Source organism: Branchiostoma floridae, chromosome 8, assembly GCF_000003815.2.
Source record: "Branchiostoma floridae strain S238N-H82 chromosome 8, Bfl_VNyyK, whole genome shotgun sequence".
Lineage (NCBI taxonomy): Eukaryota > Metazoa > Chordata > Leptocardii > Amphioxiformes > Branchiostomatidae > Branchiostoma > Branchiostoma floridae.
The window spans coordinates 12,629,812-12,648,023 of record NC_049986.1 but is presented as its reverse complement, the minus strand read 5'-3'; the positions used below and the strand labels follow the sequence as shown (position 1 = coordinate 12,648,023).

Genomic DNA, 18,212 nt, shown 5'->3' with positions numbered 1-18,212 from the left:
ATTCAACAAGTTTCGAAGAATACTATGAACGTTACATCAAATGTGTTAAACCATACATGAGGAATCATCTGACTGCACGTCATGATGAACTGAGTATTCGGGAAACAGCAGTAGCCATTATTCCATACCTGTTCTCGGGTGCAGGTACTGTACCCTGCCGCAGACTTCGTCCAGGAGACGACGCAGTCAGACGGGCAACGCCGACCTTCCCACGACTCCTGTCGGTTTCATCAGGAAAAGCAGTATTAGCGGTGGTCCATTACTTCGAACTCAAAAAAACAATGTATCAAAACCAAGCATTACGTGGCGAGAAAGGTAAACGTGGTTTGGGAGTATGTTCGTAGGAGGGGTGAGTAGTCCAACATAGTGTGTGTTATAGGATATGAAATAAAATATGAATATTACATTATAGGTACGTGTATAATTTGAGAATGGAAAGAATGTGTACGCTTATCTGTCACAAATCGGATGGAAAGTTAACAGCGGTTACAGAAGAGAGACATACAAAAAATCCGCATATATTCATAACGTTATACCCTTTTGGAGCCGACGCCCCACTCGAAGACCTCCCCGCGGAAGAGCAGGACGCGGTGAACGATGCTCCACTGGAACACCTCGCTCACGGCACGGCGGCGGCGGCGAGACAAGGGGGACGTGCCGTGGAAGAACGGGGCAGATCCAGCTGGGTGGGTATATGAACAATATCCTGAAACTACCTGATGAAGTTTTATTAGTTATATGTGCAGCTTCGGATTTACATTATAACGTTAGCAATAAAGAATGGGATGATAAGATCAACTTGACGAGCTAGAGTTCCACACCCCTTACATTCGCCGAATCATATGAACCTTAGCTTCACGACCTATTATAAAGGTTTCTCGTTGACTATATAAGGTCCTCATATCCATGTACAAATGTATCATATCGGTTGATAATCTTGTCTATCCAAATACCACATGTTGTCCAAAGTATCTTCTCTTAGCTACTCTACCATTTTCTCAGTGGTCCTGCTGCAGTGCAATACAATGTGCAAACAGGTAACCACTAGGAGGCCAATATAATACTTGACCATATGAAATGTTTCAATATAAATGCGAGAATGACTAAACTCAAATCACCTGAGTTACTTGAGTGTGGATGGTTGTTACAGGAAGTATCACCGTTGACCACTGGCCCAGAGCTCTTTTGGCCGGACAGTGGGCCGTACAGCGGAATAGACTGGACATTTGAGCGAGTCTACAAATCACACAGAACGAAACGATTCAATACATGATCGGCAAGAGTGACGAAATTCAGATGAGCACAATCAACTTTGTTCATTGATTCCGTGTTACATGTGGTACATCTCCAGAAATGTGGGATACTTTCTGGAAAATTGCCACATATAATGTAAACTTACCTAGGGATAATATAAAATATCCACCACAACAGACATACCACTGCATGCCAAATAGATGATGTTGCAGTCCTGAAGAAACAGGTGAACAAATATATCCATAATATACTGCAATCTCTTACACCATCAAAGCCAAACTAATTGTAACACGCGAGGTTTCCTCCCATACCTGGCCGATGCATTTTCTGTAGGTCGGTGCTGGACGGGGAGCTGTGTGCAAAACAATTTAGAAGATGAAGATTAGAATCTCTTGTATGGAGATTTAGAACTCAACATGTTTTTTTTCGCCAGCATTTAAAGATGTTCATTGGAGTCCCTTAAACGGGTAAACCAGACGAATAGTGCCAAAGGTCCGTACCTCTCATACAGACGAGACTAGAGCCTGTCCAGACTCCGTTAGAACATGTCCTGGTGGTGCTACCGGACACTCGGGTGTATCCTGGCTGACACCTGTACCTGCACTTCTCCTTGTGGCTGTAGGGGGCGCTGCAGCCAGACCAGGTGACATTGTTGGGCAAGGCAGGACGGCCAGGACAATTCCTCGTAGAGCCTTACGAAGAGACAGGTAAGTAGTTACACATGTTCTCTGTGCAGTTGAAAGTGAAATGCTAAAGCTAATATCTCTGGCCAAGTTCGTCTTTATTTAATAACCTAGACAGCAATGCCCCCTCAACCGTTTAACTACATTGTACCCCTTTCTGATAACATGATAAACGAAGAACACCGTGGCTATTGAACACCTTGTCGATAGCCTAGCTATAGGCCAATGCAAAATTAATATATTTCGTGTTTATTGAATTGATTACACTCACTACGTCGCCTCCTACGCCGTCGCCACCACCCATCGGACTGCCAAACCAGGGTGAACACAACAAGCAGAAGCAGGCACGCTCTGAGCCTATGAGATGAGAAAGTGGACCAGTGAAAGACGTCAAAATTACCCTTTGTATCGATGAAACACACCCATATACAATTCGTTCTTCTTTTAATCTCTTCTAGTCTTCTATAGCAGAAGCGGAAGGCTGTTTTTAAGCGGTCATTTTGTAACCAGCTACTCGCCATTTTGTCCTGGGCCAGGGGATCCGGCTATGTGTGTATGTTAAATTTATCGCAACATATCTTCTAGAACAAACGTTTAAAGATAGTGTCCCTTAGTGTCCGTGACGAGTTGTGACCAAAACACTCGTACGCCTACGTATACGCATAAAGCTAAGGGCACAACCCGCCGTACGTGCAAATACGTCCGGTCTACGTGCCAAAACGTGGGCAATCTTTTGGGATCCGTAAGTGGTAAGTACCGCCTCCGTACGAACACGTAAGGAATCCGACGGATTTTGGAGCACGCAGACACGCTGTAGAATTTCACGTGCAGGCAAAACTTTGTGTGCCACCGGGCTGCGGATTCGCCCCCGTACGTGCCAGTACAGGCGACACGCCTGCCCTGTACAGTCTGAACGTTTTCAGAAATATGTGGCGGACGTGGCCTCCCAAAAAAACGTACGGACAAATTGTACGTACGACCGGTTGTGCACTTAGCTTAAAGCACATTGGACACACGCCATATTTTGTATTGATGAAACCCATTTGTCTCTGACGAAGCACAGAAATATTAACGCTTCGGTTCATTCATACGTCAGCACTAGAAAGACCACTTTCGAACTGTCTGTGATGTGCATTGTGATAGTTCAACCGGGGTTAATATTTATCACCAGCTAGCCTGGAGCTTGACATGACGCGCTTCTATCTCACCAAGAATGGATGTCATAGGTCATGGTGAGCAGATGTCTGGATGGACGACAATTTTAAAGTTTTCTGACCAGCTGGGTTTTGTAGAAATGTATCATAAAATTTTGTCCACCAAACATCTACCCGGAGAACGATGACGTGGTTTTATAATAGATAAATAAAAGATTATTGCAAGTTCTTGCCCGTGGGCTAATTGCATGTATCACGAAAGGCTACAAACCTTGGCTACAAACAGTGTCAGTGTACAGCAGTTGGAAACTAGAAGGGGCTGACGTCGATGCGGAATAAAAACAGACGCTTGTGTGGACGAGAAAGAGGCACAAAATAAAAGCTTACATGCGTTTTGTCCATGAAATATGGTCTTTTGCTCGGTCACATGAAATGTGTCCATGAAATATGGTCTTTTGCTCGGTCACAACACTTACTGGGCATCGTTCTGTTGAGCCGAGCCATTTTTCTGAACCATTTCCTGCTTCCCCTCGGCGACAAAAAGACTACTTTTTCCACTTCCTGCTCAGATTTTGTTCAATATCAGTATAGGTCTAAACGGTACCTTGCTACTGCTTGTCACCAGTAGAGTATGCCTTGTCTACTTTCAAAATATGGTCGTAACACAAACCAAGGAGCTTTCACCAACTCCTTGCATAAACACTGAACAGAACAACTTACTTCATGACGAGCTGGAGTAGACGCTATGTTCCTGTCAGTAAAAGATTCCTGTCGTTTCGAGGAGACGGACACTGAAGCTGGACAGGTCAGCAAGTCGTCACAAAATGATTAGAACAAAAGTCTTGGATTTCATCAGAGTGGTGTACAGAGACGAAGTTCAGTCAACCTGAACAATTTCTGAATATCAATGACTACTGAGAACAAATGTCAAATGTCTCTTTGTCTCGGATACCCCGGGGCTCCACTGTTTCTGTTGACAGTACCTGCAAGGACTTACACCCCTCTCAAGATTTAAACATCAGAAGTAGAAGCTTTTTATTTAACACTTTCATGAAAAGTACAAGAAAATAGTACACGTAAACATTAGTTGCACCACCGTAGGTTGTTTTTCGTCTGCTTAAGGTAGAGATCATTTAGTGGTTTTGGTAGAGATATTTTAAACCACTACAGTGGTATTTGCAAAATCAATGAGACAAGGTAATACAAGAAATTTACAAAAAACTGTATATTTCATGCAGGTATGAGGTCTCTGAACTCTTGTTGTAATGTAGTGGTAATGGTCACATGTTTGTATGGCACTAAATTTTTACCAAGTATTTCGTCGTTTTTATCAAACATTGACTACTAGCATAAAAATAAAGTTCGCTATTAGGACATAAACAAGCTTGTATGATATCCAAGACACATCACGATGGATAACAAAAGTTTATTCAATCCATAGAAAAATGTAGTCACCCCAGAATGTATCACAATCTTTACACGTAATGAACGCAGTTCAGTCTAGCGTTCGACGGAACGAGATTATAGCCTGAGTACCATCCTCCGTAGTGACCGCTGGCTTAATACTCAAGCGAAAGTAGTGAGCCAGTGGTCACTACGGAGGATGATACTCAAGCGAAAGTAGTGAGCCAGCGGTAACTACGGAGGATGGTACTCAAGCGAAAGTAGTGAGCCAGTGGTCACTACGGAGGATGATACTCAAGCGAAAGTAGTGAGCCAGTGGTCACTACGGAGGATGGTACTCAAGCGAAAGTAGTGAGCCAGTGGTCACTACGGAGGATGATACTCAAGCGAAAGTAGTGAGCCAGTGGTCACTACGGAGGATGGTACTCAAGCGAAAGTAGTGAGCCAGTGGTCACTACGGAGAATGGTACTCAAGCGAAAGTAGTGAGCCAGTGGTCACTACGGAGAATGGTACTCAAGCGAAAGTAGTGAGCCAGTGGTCACTACGGAGAATGGTACTCAGGCTAACTAGATTAGTAAGGAAAAGTTTAAAAAGTTCCTAACTTCAGACACACGCTAGCGTTATGACAATTGTCATTGTTGAAGGTTTCTCCTGCTCAATTATATATTCCTCTGCATACAAATTGGGTCTTATCTACTTGCCTTGTGTTTTGAGCACAAAATAGAATAATGAACTTATAAGTATTGTATCTGGCATTCTTGCGGACTCTTGTTTGCATATTCTAAGTGCAAACATCAGCGTCTGAAACACGATACTGTCGGGCCAAAACGTGCCGAAGAATGCCGAAGTCTCCCGACTCCCTACGGCATTCTGGTGCAGCCCGAGTCCAGGTACCTCATCAGGCGGTTGACGAAGAAATGGCAGTTGTTGGTGAACAGTCTGTATGACCCATAGCGAGACTTGTACTCTCGGGCGAAGAACTCGGCCTGTATGGAGGCAACGTACATTTAAGCGAGACAGATAAAAGGAATAGCTTTTAGTTACTTTTTTTATTTCTCTCTCTAAACCCTCCACAGAGATTTGTACTGTACACCAATCATCATGAACAACATATATGTCTATGCCGTTATCTTAAGTGTAGTTTAGAACAATAAGAGTTACATGAAACGTGTTAAACCATACATGCATGAGTGTCCAGACCACTGCAGCAGCAGAACATAGTGGACTACTACTAAACCATACATGGAGAATTGTCTTAATCAATGCACGTATTAACTGACTATACGGGGAAACAGCAGTAGTCAGTTTATCATACCTGTTCTCGGGTGCAGGTGCTGTATCCTGCCGCGGACTTCCTCCATGTGACAGCGCAATCAGACGGACAACGCAGGCCTTCCCACGACTCCTATCGGTTTTTTCAGGAATAGCAGTGTTAGCGATAGGCCAATAACCTCAATGTATCAAAACCAAGCATTATGTGGCGAAAGGTAGACAACTGTAAAACGTGGTTTGAGACCATGTCGTAGGAGTGAGGATTCCAACATGGCGTGTGTTATAGCATATAATGGGATATATTCTTGGAACATGCTTAGAACAAAGAACTGAAATGGGAATATAACAATATAGGTACATGAATAACTTGACAATGGAACGAATGTACTTATCTGTCATAAACCGGATGGAAATTCAAGCAGTTGTCACAGGAGAGAGACATGCAAAAACTCCGCATATTTCTATACCTTTTTGGAGCCGACGCCCCACTCGAAGACCTCGCCGCGGAACAGCAGGACGCGGTGAACGGGGCTCCACTGGAACACCGGCCTCACACCACGGCGGCGGCGGCGGAACAAGGGGGACCTGCCGTGTAAGAACGGGGCGGATCCAGCTGGATGGACATGTGAACAATCTACTGAAACTACCTGATGCACGTTTTATATGCGCAGCTTTGTATCTACACTATAGTTATAAAGAATGAAATAATAAAATCAACTTGACCGGCTAGAGTTCCACGACCTGGTCTGTTTTGTATATATATATTTCTATGTTATGTATGTGTTGATGTCACATGTATGTGTTCTCTAGGGACCCCACTGTAAAGCTAAGGCCTTGGGCACAACCCGCCGCACGTTCTTTTTGTCCGTACGTTTTTTTGGAGGTATTACGTTTTCTGAAAACGTGGGGAAGGAATAGGAAGAGCAGGAGAGGGAGTACGTCTCAACGCAGCCCGATGACAGACAAAGTTCTGCCTGCACGTAAAAGTTCTACGGCGTGCCTGCGTGCTCCGAAATTCGTCGGATTCCGTACGAGTTTGTATGGAGGCGGTACTTACCACTTATAACGGTTTCCCATGTTTTGGCACGTTGACATCACGCAGTTGCACGTACGACAGGTTGTGCCCTTAGCTTAAAGCAGTGTGGTACACTGACTTGGGCTACCCTGGCTAATTAAAAACCCTGCCAACTTGCCAAAAACAGTGGCCGCTGCTTGAGTTATCTCCCAAAGTTTCTATCATAAAAGCCTACCGCGCAGTTCCAAACAACTCTAGAAGGCCCAACTTACGTACGCTAAGAACTAAATTTTATTTACCATTCAAAAATCATGGTCAGGAGGCCGCTAGGAGGCCAATATAAGACTTAAACATATTATATGTTTCAATGCGAGAATGACTAAACTCAAATCACCTGAGTTGCTTGAGCGTGGATGGTTGTTACAGGAAGTATCCCCGTTGACAACTGGCCCAGAGCCCTTTGGGCCGGACAGTGGGCCGTACAGCGGAATAGACTGGACATTTGAGCGAGTCTACAAAGCAAACAGAACGAAACAATTCAATTCATGATCAACAAGAATAATGAAAAGGCGATTCAAGGTAGCACAATCAACTTTAATTTGTTCAGTAATTCCGTATTACATAGGGCACATCTACAGAAATGTGGGACATTTTCTAGAAAATTGCCACTTGTAACGTGGAATTACCCAGGGGTATTACTCGTACACTTGTAATATAGAAATATTGAAATTTAAGAAACCACGACAACGGACATTCCACTGCATGCCAAATAGATGTTGTTGCAGTCCCAAAGAAACAGATGGACGTAACTATATATATATGCATATACTGCAACCTCTTACACCATCAAATTTTCAAACCCATCATTATATTTATGACACACGAGGTTTCCTCCCATACCTGGCCGATGCATTTACTGTAGGTCGGTGCTGGACGGGGATCTGGATGCAAATATAAGATGAAGATTGGAATCACTTGTATGGAGATTAAGAACGCAATATTTTTAGCCACCATTTAAAAATGTTCTTGAAAACCAGACCAATAGTGCCAAAGACCCGTACCTCTCCTACACACGAGACTGGAGCCTGTCCAGACTCCGTTAGAACATGTCCTGGTGGTGCTGCCGGACACTCGGGTGTAGCCAGGCTGACACCTGTAGCGGCACTTCTCTCTGTGCCTGTAGGGGGCGCTGCAGCCCGACCAGGTAACATAGCTGGGCAGGGCGGGACGGCCAGGACAGTTGTTCGTCGAGCCTTATGGAGAGAAAGGTAAGTAGATAAACATGTTCTCTGTGCAGTTCAAAGTGAAATGCTGGGGCAATTTTCCATGTTCGTATTCATTCAACAGCACAAAGACAACGTTTACCCCACCGTTCTGACTACCCCCTCCTGCTAACTGAAGAACACCGTGTGTATTGGAGGGGACATCCTGCCAATAGTGCAAAAAAGACAGGGACACCCTGTCAATAGCCTTGACTAATGCAAACCGCTGAAAGAAGTATTTCGTGTACACTTACTACTTCGCCTGCGACGGCCCCACCACCACCCATCGGACTGCCAAACCAGGGTGAACACAACAAGCAGCAGCAGGCACGCTTGGATCCTACATAAGATAAGAATTGTACAAGCAGAAGTCGTCAAAAGTACCCTTTGCATCATTGGAATGCACCAACACTTAACCCTATGTTTTGTAACGCAACATCTCTTAAGCTTCTAGCCTTTGGGACAGAACGTACCGGAAGGCTGTATTTTACAGCAGTAGCCAGCTATCAAATAAACCGTCATTTTGCCCTGGGAATTCGGCCATACGTCTTTGCAACATTTCTTCCGGAACAAAAGTTTTACAAGGTTGTATTGCTTTAGCGTTCTTGATGTTCACACTCCAACTGATACAGATGTTAACAGATTTAATGAGACCAGAAAACAAATCAACAAATCTGATACACGCCCAAATCATTACACACGCTGGACATACACCCTATTTTGAAACCACCTACCTTTGACAAAGCAGAGCTATATTATATCAACGCTTCAGTTCACTCGTACGTTAGCACTTGAAATGACACAGTTTCGAACTGTATCTAGGATATATGCAATGCGATATAGTTCAGCTGTTTCGGCCAGAGAGAAAAAGTATTACCAGATAGCAGGTAGCTAAACGTTAACGCGCTTCTTTTTATCGATCCCAACAAGAATCAATGGTGTGCTAATCATCTGGAGCAGATGTCGAAGTAGAAATTCTGCAAAATAAACTAGACTGTTTGTGTCGCACCAGAACGGGCACAAATGAAAGCTTACATGCTTTTGTACACAAAAAGGTTTTGAAATGTCCACGACATTGTCTTTTTGCTAGGTCTCAGCACTCGGTTTTTGTGAGCTACGTTCTTTTGAAAAGAGCCATTTTTTCTTACGCTCACTTCCTGGTCATACGGTGTCGAATGGCTGAGTAAGCTGGAGGACGGTTCGATTTCGGGCATACAGTCCGATTAAATACGTACTGGAATACACATGTACATGTAAGAGGGTGAAATACAGTGTGCGTTGATGAGTAAACACTGCAGATTGCTGTGTTTTAGCATGAGATAATGTATATATGGGCGTGGGAGGAAGAAATCCCCAGAAAATAAAATGCCGACGGCAACCTTCTATGGCGAATAGGCCCGGTGGCAATGTTTGTTATCATTACAGATTACAATGTTTACTTAACGAGGTATGAAGAGTACACAACAAGAGAGGTAAAATCTGACAAACTTTTGTATGCTTTGACGAGTTAACTTTTTTCATCAGCCATTGCCCACTTCCTGCTCATATGGCGTCGAATGGCCAAGTGGCTGGGACGGAGAACACCGGATCGAGAATTCACAGGTTCGACTCCTGGCATTTCTAGGCGTTTGGTCCTTTAGCTCAATTCTGAAAGGAACTGTACATGCCTTTCAGTGCATCCAGTAGGTGTACAAACGGGTACGTTACCTCGGTCTGAGAGGTAAAAGGTGGTAGATGGGTCTAGACACGGTGGATATTAACGACCCACTGCCCCAGGGCCTCATAAAGTCTTTTACTTAACGTTACTTTTTTCCACTTCCTGCTCAAAGTTTTGTTCCATGTCAAGTGCAGGTCCATACGCGGTACCTTACGTCAGCAGAGTATGTCTTTCCTACGATCAAAATATAGTCCTAACACAATAACAGTAACAATGAACAACTTACTTCATGATGAGCTGGAGTAGATGCTATGTTCCTGTCAGTAAAAGATTTTGGTAGCTACGAAAAAACAAAACAGACTCTGAACTTGGACAGTTTAGCAAGTCGTCACTTGAGGAAATGGCTTGAAAAAAGTCTGGGATTTTACCACAGTGCGGTGTGCAGAGACGAAGTTCATTCGCAGAAGTCCACTCAACCTCAACAGTTTGTGAATAATAATGACTACCGAGAACAAATGTTAAATGTCTCTTTGTCTCGAATACACCGGGGCTCCCCCACAGGTTTTCTGGTGATATTGCCTGCATTCACCTGTCTCTTGTACCCGCCCCCTCAAGATTTAAACATCAAAAGCAGAAGCGAACATTTTAACACTTTCACGAAAAATATGAGACAATAGCACACGTGAACATTGGTTGCACCACCATAGGTTCCTTTTCGTCCATTTAAGGATGAATGTTTAGTGAAATAAATTCTAGAGCTCAGTTGTATAAGAGCCACCAGGACCCAACTAGAACTGAAGGGGACAACGTTTCAGCCCCAGTGATGTTCGTGTTTTTCTTCTGCATGCTTGGAGAGTAGTTTCGTGGATTTTAAGTGGCCTTTTCTGCGTTTCGATGTCTCTCTCTTTCTGAAGTGTGATGCATATTTTCTGTTTCTTTCTTTTTTACTGTAGTCAGTATATATCATAAGTTAATGTAGTTTGAGAACACAACAGGTGGTAGGCGTCTTATTACAGCAATGAAAATATACAGATAAACATTTTTGATAAAGCTGTAGTTAAAGTACTCAGAACGTCTATCGATCCCATAAATATTCATGATTTATTGCCTTAACTGCCTGTATATAACTTCGACGCTAGCGTCCCTAGCTCGGGCACCCCTGTACATGTGTTCTTGGTCTGTACCGGTCAAGAGTATATACTATAGCTTGAACTTGTACGGAAAAAAGAACAAGGAAAAAACATGGGGTTTCCAACGTTAATCCTTCTAATCACTCTTGCTTCATCTGTGGCGACAGGGCAGCAGTACACCAAGTGTATTCGTGAGGTAGGCAAATGTCTTGTAGTATGGATCATTGTTCTTACCTGCAAATGCGCGTAGTACGTTGGTCTCCTTTCTGTGGTATGAATTTAGTGCACGGGAGTGTATGGGAAAGCATAATAAGTCGTGCAACAAACATACCACACAGTCTTTACTCGTTTTCATGTGTAACGCCTGTTCACCTTTATCCGTGGGGTAACATATATCCGTTGTATCTAAAAACGGTATATGGATATCAAGTCGACGGCCGGTACCGGTAGTTTCAAACTAACTTTTCAAAAATATTTTAGTTTCAGAACACCGTCCACTGCCTTGATATCCCCAAATACTCTGTGCTTATTAGATACAACAGATATAGGTTACCCCCAAAGACCCCCCCCCCCCCCCCAGATAATGGTGCACAAGCTTAACTGAAGCACCAGCCTGTGTTTTAATGTTCCCAGGGGCGGATCCTGCCGTACCCGCTGGACACGTCTGCTCGCAGCCAGAACAAGGACTCCACAGTGAACCAGGACACGTCATGCACCGACCATCCCAGCTCAAGCAACTCCGGTGAGAGACTATTCGATGTAACACAAACTCTGCTGTCCGGGGCTATAACTGACCCCTGTGTGGATATGTTGGGCGGGCTGCTATAAGTGAGATTTAATCAGACTAGTAAGAGACCATCGATCTTGAGAATCATCCTACTGTCATGATACACTGATCATTTTCCTTTCAAGTTTTTGAAATCTTGTTGGTTTTACCGATATCCTATTATAAAGAGAGTCTGGATAGAGCCGTTCAAGGAGCCGTTAAAAGAGTAAGATGAACATGTCATACACACCTAATTATCGGACAAACTCAAACAAAGACACGGTTTGGCAGAAAAAGGAAAAAGTTTAATCAAGTAAAACTTTTTCGGAGAAAAAACACAGCACTAATACTACATCAACAATTATGATAAAATTCTTAACCTTCAATAACATTTGGCGGAGAGAGGGGTGGAGGAGGGTGAAAAGGGAGAAGAGAAGAAACGTGCTACCCGCCTGCCCAGCAAACTTCAAGTGACGTCACTCTCACGTGTTCCGGGTCAAAGGGCAAACGGGCCGCACAAAGACAGATACAGTTTGCGATTAATTAATAAAAATTACAAGATGAAATTTTTCTCAAATTATCGGACAAACTCAAACAAAGACACGGTTTGGCAGAAAAAGGAAAAAGTTTAATCAAGTAAAACTTTTTCGGAGAAAAAACACCAAAATAAAAGGCCAAACCGCTAAAAGAAAAGAAATAATATCATAGACACACTTAAAAACGAATAATCAAGAAAACACCACCACCCCACTAACTATGAACATATTACCAAACGATTAATACTCTAAACGGTTACTCTAAAACACTGCAATGTCTTCAACGACGCTATGAGGCATCTTCTTCCTCTGGATATACGTTACCATTCTATAACACAAACGTAACCTTAGGCTAGTAACTCAGGGAAGTCGCAAATACAGACTAATGCCGTCAACTTATGAATATACTTTAACCTTCTAAATTAGAGCAAAACCTAACGTGGTACTCAATAGAACTTGTTAATACAGTAGGTGATCCTCGGAACGCCGATCGCATGCGACACCATAATAATACCGGACAAAAGGGAGACATCTTAATCTCCATTACTGGAACATACAACACTCTCTCTGCACATTGTAAAGTCTTAGACCACCTGGCTCTGATCAGCAACATTCTTGTTTACTGCAAACCATTTAAAGTGAACTGCTTAGTAAGGTCGAAACCGTATTTGGACATAAAGTAATATTTTCGCTGAAACATAAGGAAAACTTAATATCACTGACCACGTGGTCGCCTAAATGAGTCCGAGGTAACTGAGAGCACTTAATCCTAAGTAAGACTTCCGGTGTGAAAGGCAACTGCTGGCGAGGCGTATGTCCCGTTTGTTTCTCAAATCCTACTGAACACATAGTAGTCCAAGCTCAATTTGAGCTGGCATAGTCCATAAACACAACAGAATAAACAAACCTTAAAACCTATTCTATTGATAAGGGCAATCCAAGATGGAGTTCTCCTGGAATACCGGAATGTCAACTCTAGTCCGAAGTCGAACTGCTCAGAATGATAATCCGAATGATGTCATCGGGAAGGTGATCTGTAAGTCGGTTATGACTGCCTTAAATATGTGCGGTATTAACCTGGAACGCAGAAGTGGCTGCCAACAACCACAGCTCCCTAGCACAGTGTTGCAGATTCAAATCACATCCGAGTTCCACAGGTTTACAAACACATGTCCGGCCATGTAATCACGGTATAACTTGCATAGTGTTGCCGCGATCCCGATCACGTCCGAGTTAAACACGTAAACACACGTCAGGCCATGTTATCATGGTACAGCTCCCTATCACAGTGTTGAAGATCCCGTTCACGCCCGAGGTCAACACATAAACACACGCCAGGCCAGGTTATCACGGTACAGCTCCCTAGCACAGTGTTGCAGATCCCGTTCACGCCCGAGGTCACCGCATAAACACATGTCAGGCCAGGTTATCACGGTATAACTATCACAGTGTTGTGGATCCCGTTCACGCCCGGGGTCAACACATAAACACATGTCACATGTCAGGCCAGGTTATCACGGTATAACTATCACAGTGTTGTGGATCCCGTTCACGCCCGGGGTCAACACATAAACACATGTCAGGCCAGGTTATCACGGTATAACTAGCACAGTGTTGTAGATCCCGTTCACGCCCGGGGTCAAAACATGAACACATGTCACTAATCTCACTATTGTCAGGCCAGGTTATCACGGTACAGCTCCCTAGCACAGTGTTGCAGATCCCGTTCACGCCCGGGGTCAACACATAAACACATGTCAGGCCAGGTTATCACGGTCTAACTAGCACAGTGTTGTAGATCCCGTTCACGCCCGGGGTCAACAAATAAACACGTGTCAGGCCAGGTTATCACGGTATAACTAGCACAGTGTTGTAGATCCGGATCCCGTTCGAGTCCAACACGTAAACACACATCAGGCCATGTTATCACAGTATAATTAGCACAGTCTTGTAGATCCCGATCACGTCCGAGTTCAAAACGTAAACACACATCAGGCCATGTTATCACAGTATAATTAGCACAGTCTTGTAGATCCCGATCACGTCCGAGTTCAACACTTAAACACACATCAGGCCATGTTATCACGGTATAACTAGCACAGTGTTGTAGATCACGATCACGTCCGTCTTCAACACGTAAACACACATCAGGCCATGTTATCACAGTATAATTAGCACAGTCTTGTAGATCCCGATCACGTCCGAGTTCAAAACGTAAACACACATCAGGCCATGTTATCACAGTATAATTAGCACAGTCTTGTAGATCCCGATCACGTCCGAGTTCAACAAGTAAACACACATCAGGCCATGTTATCACGGTATAACTAGCACAGTGTTGTAGATCACGATCACGTCCGTCTTCAACACGTAAACGCACGTCAGGTCAGGTTATCACGGTATAACTAGCACGGCTGCAGATCCCGATCACGTCCGACTTCAACACGTAAACAGAAGAACTGTCCCGAGTCGCGAAATCTGCCGCACCCCGTGGCACCAGCATCAGTCATAACCAACTCGTCCGGATAGCTACAAACGTCGGGAACCATCATCGATACACCGTTGTATGTGTCCATGACTCTTTGCCACCACAGAAAGCCCGATCGGAAGTCCCGTGACAACCGCAGACTGTGGTGATTCCGCAGTAATGAACGCAATAGCTTCAACATTCGAGATATAAACAACCGCCCAGGTGGCACAATGTCGAGCCTACCAATGAGAGACTGAATGTCACGTAGTGATTCATATGTTGCAAAACTAAAGTTGGATTAAACAGCTCTGACGGAATCTTGTTATAAAATACGAATTCCAAATATCAATTATTAGTATGTCTGTGTTCATAATTCTCGAGTAACGTTCTCCAAGTATATATTTTTAGCTTTGATTTCACAAGTACTGGCCTAAGTGCGCCGATAAAATTGTGAAGATTACCGTGTGTCGCGAACTCTTCATGTAACTTGATCATCTTGTGAAAGTTCGCGTGAAGGACCGAGTCCCTGGGAGAGGTGGGCGGTGTCTCCGGAGTTGTGGTTTGTTCTGTCTGTGGAGCCGCCAAATGGCCGGGGTTTGTACTGGCAATCCTGATTCGGATGTGGTGCTCGGATGTCGGACATGTTGCCACGAGCGGCGCCAGCTTGTGTCCGGTAGTGGCTCTCTCTGATGGCATCAAAGGTGCCGCGGCTACCCCACGTGAGCGATCCATACCCTACCCCGTATAGTAAAGATGCGTGGACTTCCCGAACCAACTTCCAGTCATAGTTCACAGCATCGAACGTAAGGTCTGCCAGATGAACTAACTGATGCTCTGCGTCAACCGAAACCCGGACCGAATAAAGAACATTCTTCAGAAAGCCGCGCACAAACATTAGCAATGATAACTGATCACAAACCACGCCCCCTTTATTTCCATATCCTGAGAAGTGCACCATAGGTTGTGGCCAATCAAGTTTGACATGACGGGTGCCCGAATCATCAATAGTACGAATTCGACCGCTCTTACCTGCCCGGCGTCGGTGGCGCTTAGTAGAACGTGAATCATCAGACATACCCGAAGTGCCCGAATCATAGCTATCACAGCGCCGGCGTGATATGGAAAGTTTTGAAGAGACACGTTCCCCTTTCATCTTGCAACTCTTCCCGCGCGACCCCCTGCGTCGTTGGCGCCTCCCGGGTTTTCTCATGAAATCTGACTCCGTGCTGTCTGACTGCGACAAACTTGAAACGGAGCCGCGATCCTCGTAACGCTTGCTCCTGGGTGGTTTCCCACGGCTGGTATGTGGATCCAACAACTCGTCCCGCGCTTTATCTACTTCCTTGATTGACCCCGGGACTTCTGAGATCGCGAATGTCAGATGCTGTCCGACCAGACCGCTCGCACCAGGTCGGAAACTTTGCTGTGATTGTCCCGCAGGAAACCGCAACTTCTCCTCAACGTGAGAGCTGCCCCGCTGCTGCTTGAAACTCTTCATCCGATGGACCTTCTCGTCGCTCAAACTTGCAGTTCCCGCGGCCGTATGAACCTGGACGGCCTCTCACTGGGAGTCGACACGCTCCTCAGTGACGTCCCGACGTCTCTTGCACAAAATCAGACTCCATACGAGCAAATCCGAGAGAACAGAAACTATGAAAAGGGAGAAGAGAAGAAACGTGCTACCCGCCTGCCCAGCAAACTTCAAGTGACGTCACTCTCACGTGTTCCGGGTCAAAGGGCAAACGGGCCGCACAAAGACAGATACAGTTTGCGATTAATTAATAAAAATTACAAGATGAAATTTTTCTCAGATAGGGCACTCCCCCCGTTTTCCCAATGCCTTAGGAATCAAGGTCGCAATAAAACTAGAACATTAGTCTATGTACAAGACAAATGGAGAACCGACCATGAAATACTAGTTCTAGTAGTAATGTCTCCATATGTTCTCATCTGATGAATATGTTCATGTTTAATTTAGTCGAGAGTAGAATGCACGGTACGGTGCAGCAATATGGTACTTTACTAGGAAACTTCTCCGTATAGTCTAAACCTTAGTGTTTCTGTATTAAATTTAAATACCATGACTTTCTCGATGTTTTGTGCTCTATCTTTAAATACAGTCGCCTCCGCCCCGTTCTTCCACGGCACGACCCCCCTGTTCCGCCGACGCCGTGACGTGAACGAGGTGTGCACCCTGTGTACCGTACACCGCGTCCTGCTGTTCCGCGGGGAGGTCTTCGAGTGGGGTGTCGGGGCAGACGACTGGGAGAATAAGGTACGTCGTAAAGAGTAGGTTGAGAAAACTTAATGGTGAATCAATAAAAAAAGCCTGGGCAAAAGGAGTGCAAACTAATTTGAATTGCTCAAAATAGGTTTGCAGTCCAATTGACCTAGCAGAAAAACTGCCGATTCAGTTTCTCTCTCTCTCTCTCTCTCTCTCGTACACTCAGTCTAGATCTTACTCGAGCATCTTCGAGTCTTCCTTGCGCCTCTGTCTCTATTTCGTAAAAAAAAGGAGCTACATGCTTGAAACGGATGACGTTAATACCTCGGTGAATTCGTTCCCGATTCCGTGTTTCCGATGCAAAATTAGAAATACTGCTGCCTTCAATATGGTATCCACATGTCCTGTCATCAACACATGAAACTTCACACGGTACCAATCAATTTACGAGAGCTTTTGCGTAAATAACGTCGTAACTCTTTCATATCATGTGATTGCATGTCTGACTGTTAAGAAATGCTATTTTATATATGACCTACCGCTGCGGTTTATGATGCTTTCGACAGGTGGCGTGGGAAGGCCACCGCTGTCCGTCCGACTGCCAGATCCTTTGGGCGGGTTATGTGGCCGGTTACAGCACTTGCACCCGAGAGCAGGTAAGAGAGATAATGCGTCAAATTCGTTCTGCATGTTCATGGTTCATAAGAGACTGTTAAAAAAATTGACATAGTCGTGCGATCAAATTGCAAGTTTCCCTCGAGTGCATCGATACCGGGTTTGTAAATACCAACAAATTTACTGATAACAGTAAACAGTAATATTGGAACCAAATCATACATCCACATATATCGTTACAAATGTGCAAGTAAAATGCCCACTTGTTCATTTCTATTTCTAACTGGCTTTTATTCCATCAACGTTAAATTTGCTAGGCTGAGCAGTTCACGCGTGATTTCAAGGCTCGCTACGGCACCTACAACCTTTTCACCAACAACTGTCACCACTTCGTCAACCGGCTCATGAACTACCTGGACTCCGGCTGCACCGTCATGCCTTATTAAGGCATTCAGATGACGTCATCACTGCAGGTGTACTTGCATGAGAGATGAAATAATGATTCAATATTATGAGACATTTTGAACACGCGATCAATAAACGACGTCGACTATCAATATCACTTCCTTTCTTGTCATTGTGTAATGTTGATTTTGCTTTGATAATTAAGCACCGTCATTATTAACGGATATTGAATAACGAGCACAGATGTTTCTGTTTGTTTCCTTTGTCTTTTTTAAGCGTGACCACCTTTTTTATTATGGAATTGATGCACTTATCACATATGATAACCTCTGTATGATAGGGGACCTTATTCACTTGAACTTCT

The 18,212-nt window shown here is 44.3% G+C and overlaps 3 protein-coding genes across 4 annotated transcripts in view; 1 reads left to right on the top strand and 2 right to left on the bottom strand.

The window, feature by feature from the left end:
- Positions 1-4,016, bottom strand: part of LOC118421666 — a 5,005-nt gene extending 989 nt beyond the window's left edge. For both annotated transcript variants that reach the window (XM_035829110.1, XM_035829112.1), the window contains exons 1-7: positions 3,812-4,016; positions 2,209-2,294; positions 1,755-1,946; positions 1,566-1,606; positions 1,119-1,236; positions 537-682; positions 129-218 (exon numbers count right to left, since the gene is read on the bottom strand). In XM_035829110.1, coding sequence (XP_035685003.1) covers positions 129-218; positions 537-682; positions 1,119-1,236; positions 1,566-1,606; positions 1,755-1,946; positions 2,209-2,294; positions 3,812-3,816 — 678 coding nt within the window. In that variant the 5' untranslated portion in view covers positions 3,817-4,016. The remainder of the gene's footprint in view (positions 1-128; positions 219-536; positions 683-1,118; positions 1,237-1,565; positions 1,607-1,754; positions 1,947-2,208; positions 2,295-3,811) is intronic.
- Positions 4,017-4,995: 979 nt separating this feature from the next.
- Positions 4,996-10,145, bottom strand: LOC118421667. The gene is made up of 8 exons (XM_035829113.1): positions 9,989-10,145; positions 8,300-8,385; positions 7,845-8,036; positions 7,684-7,724; positions 7,178-7,295; positions 6,236-6,381; positions 5,812-5,901; positions 4,996-5,482 (listed from the first exon to the last, which is right to left on the bottom strand). The coding sequence occupies exons 1-8, from the start codon at positions 9,991-9,993 to the stop codon at positions 5,357-5,359; spliced, it is 804 nt and encodes a 267-aa protein (XP_035685006.1). The 5' UTR covers positions 9,994-10,145; the 3' UTR covers positions 4,996-5,356.
- Positions 10,146-10,848: 703 nt separating this feature from the next.
- Positions 10,849-18,005, top strand: LOC118421596. The gene is made up of 5 exons (XM_035828944.1): positions 10,849-11,028; positions 11,466-11,574; positions 16,725-16,879; positions 17,395-17,484; positions 17,761-18,005. Exons 1-5 carry the CDS (start codon positions 10,945-10,947, stop codon positions 17,887-17,889), a joined length of 567 nt encoding a protein of 188 aa, XP_035684837.1. The 5' UTR covers positions 10,849-10,944; the 3' UTR covers positions 17,890-18,005.
- The last annotated feature ends 207 nt before the right edge of the window (positions 18,006-18,212 follow it).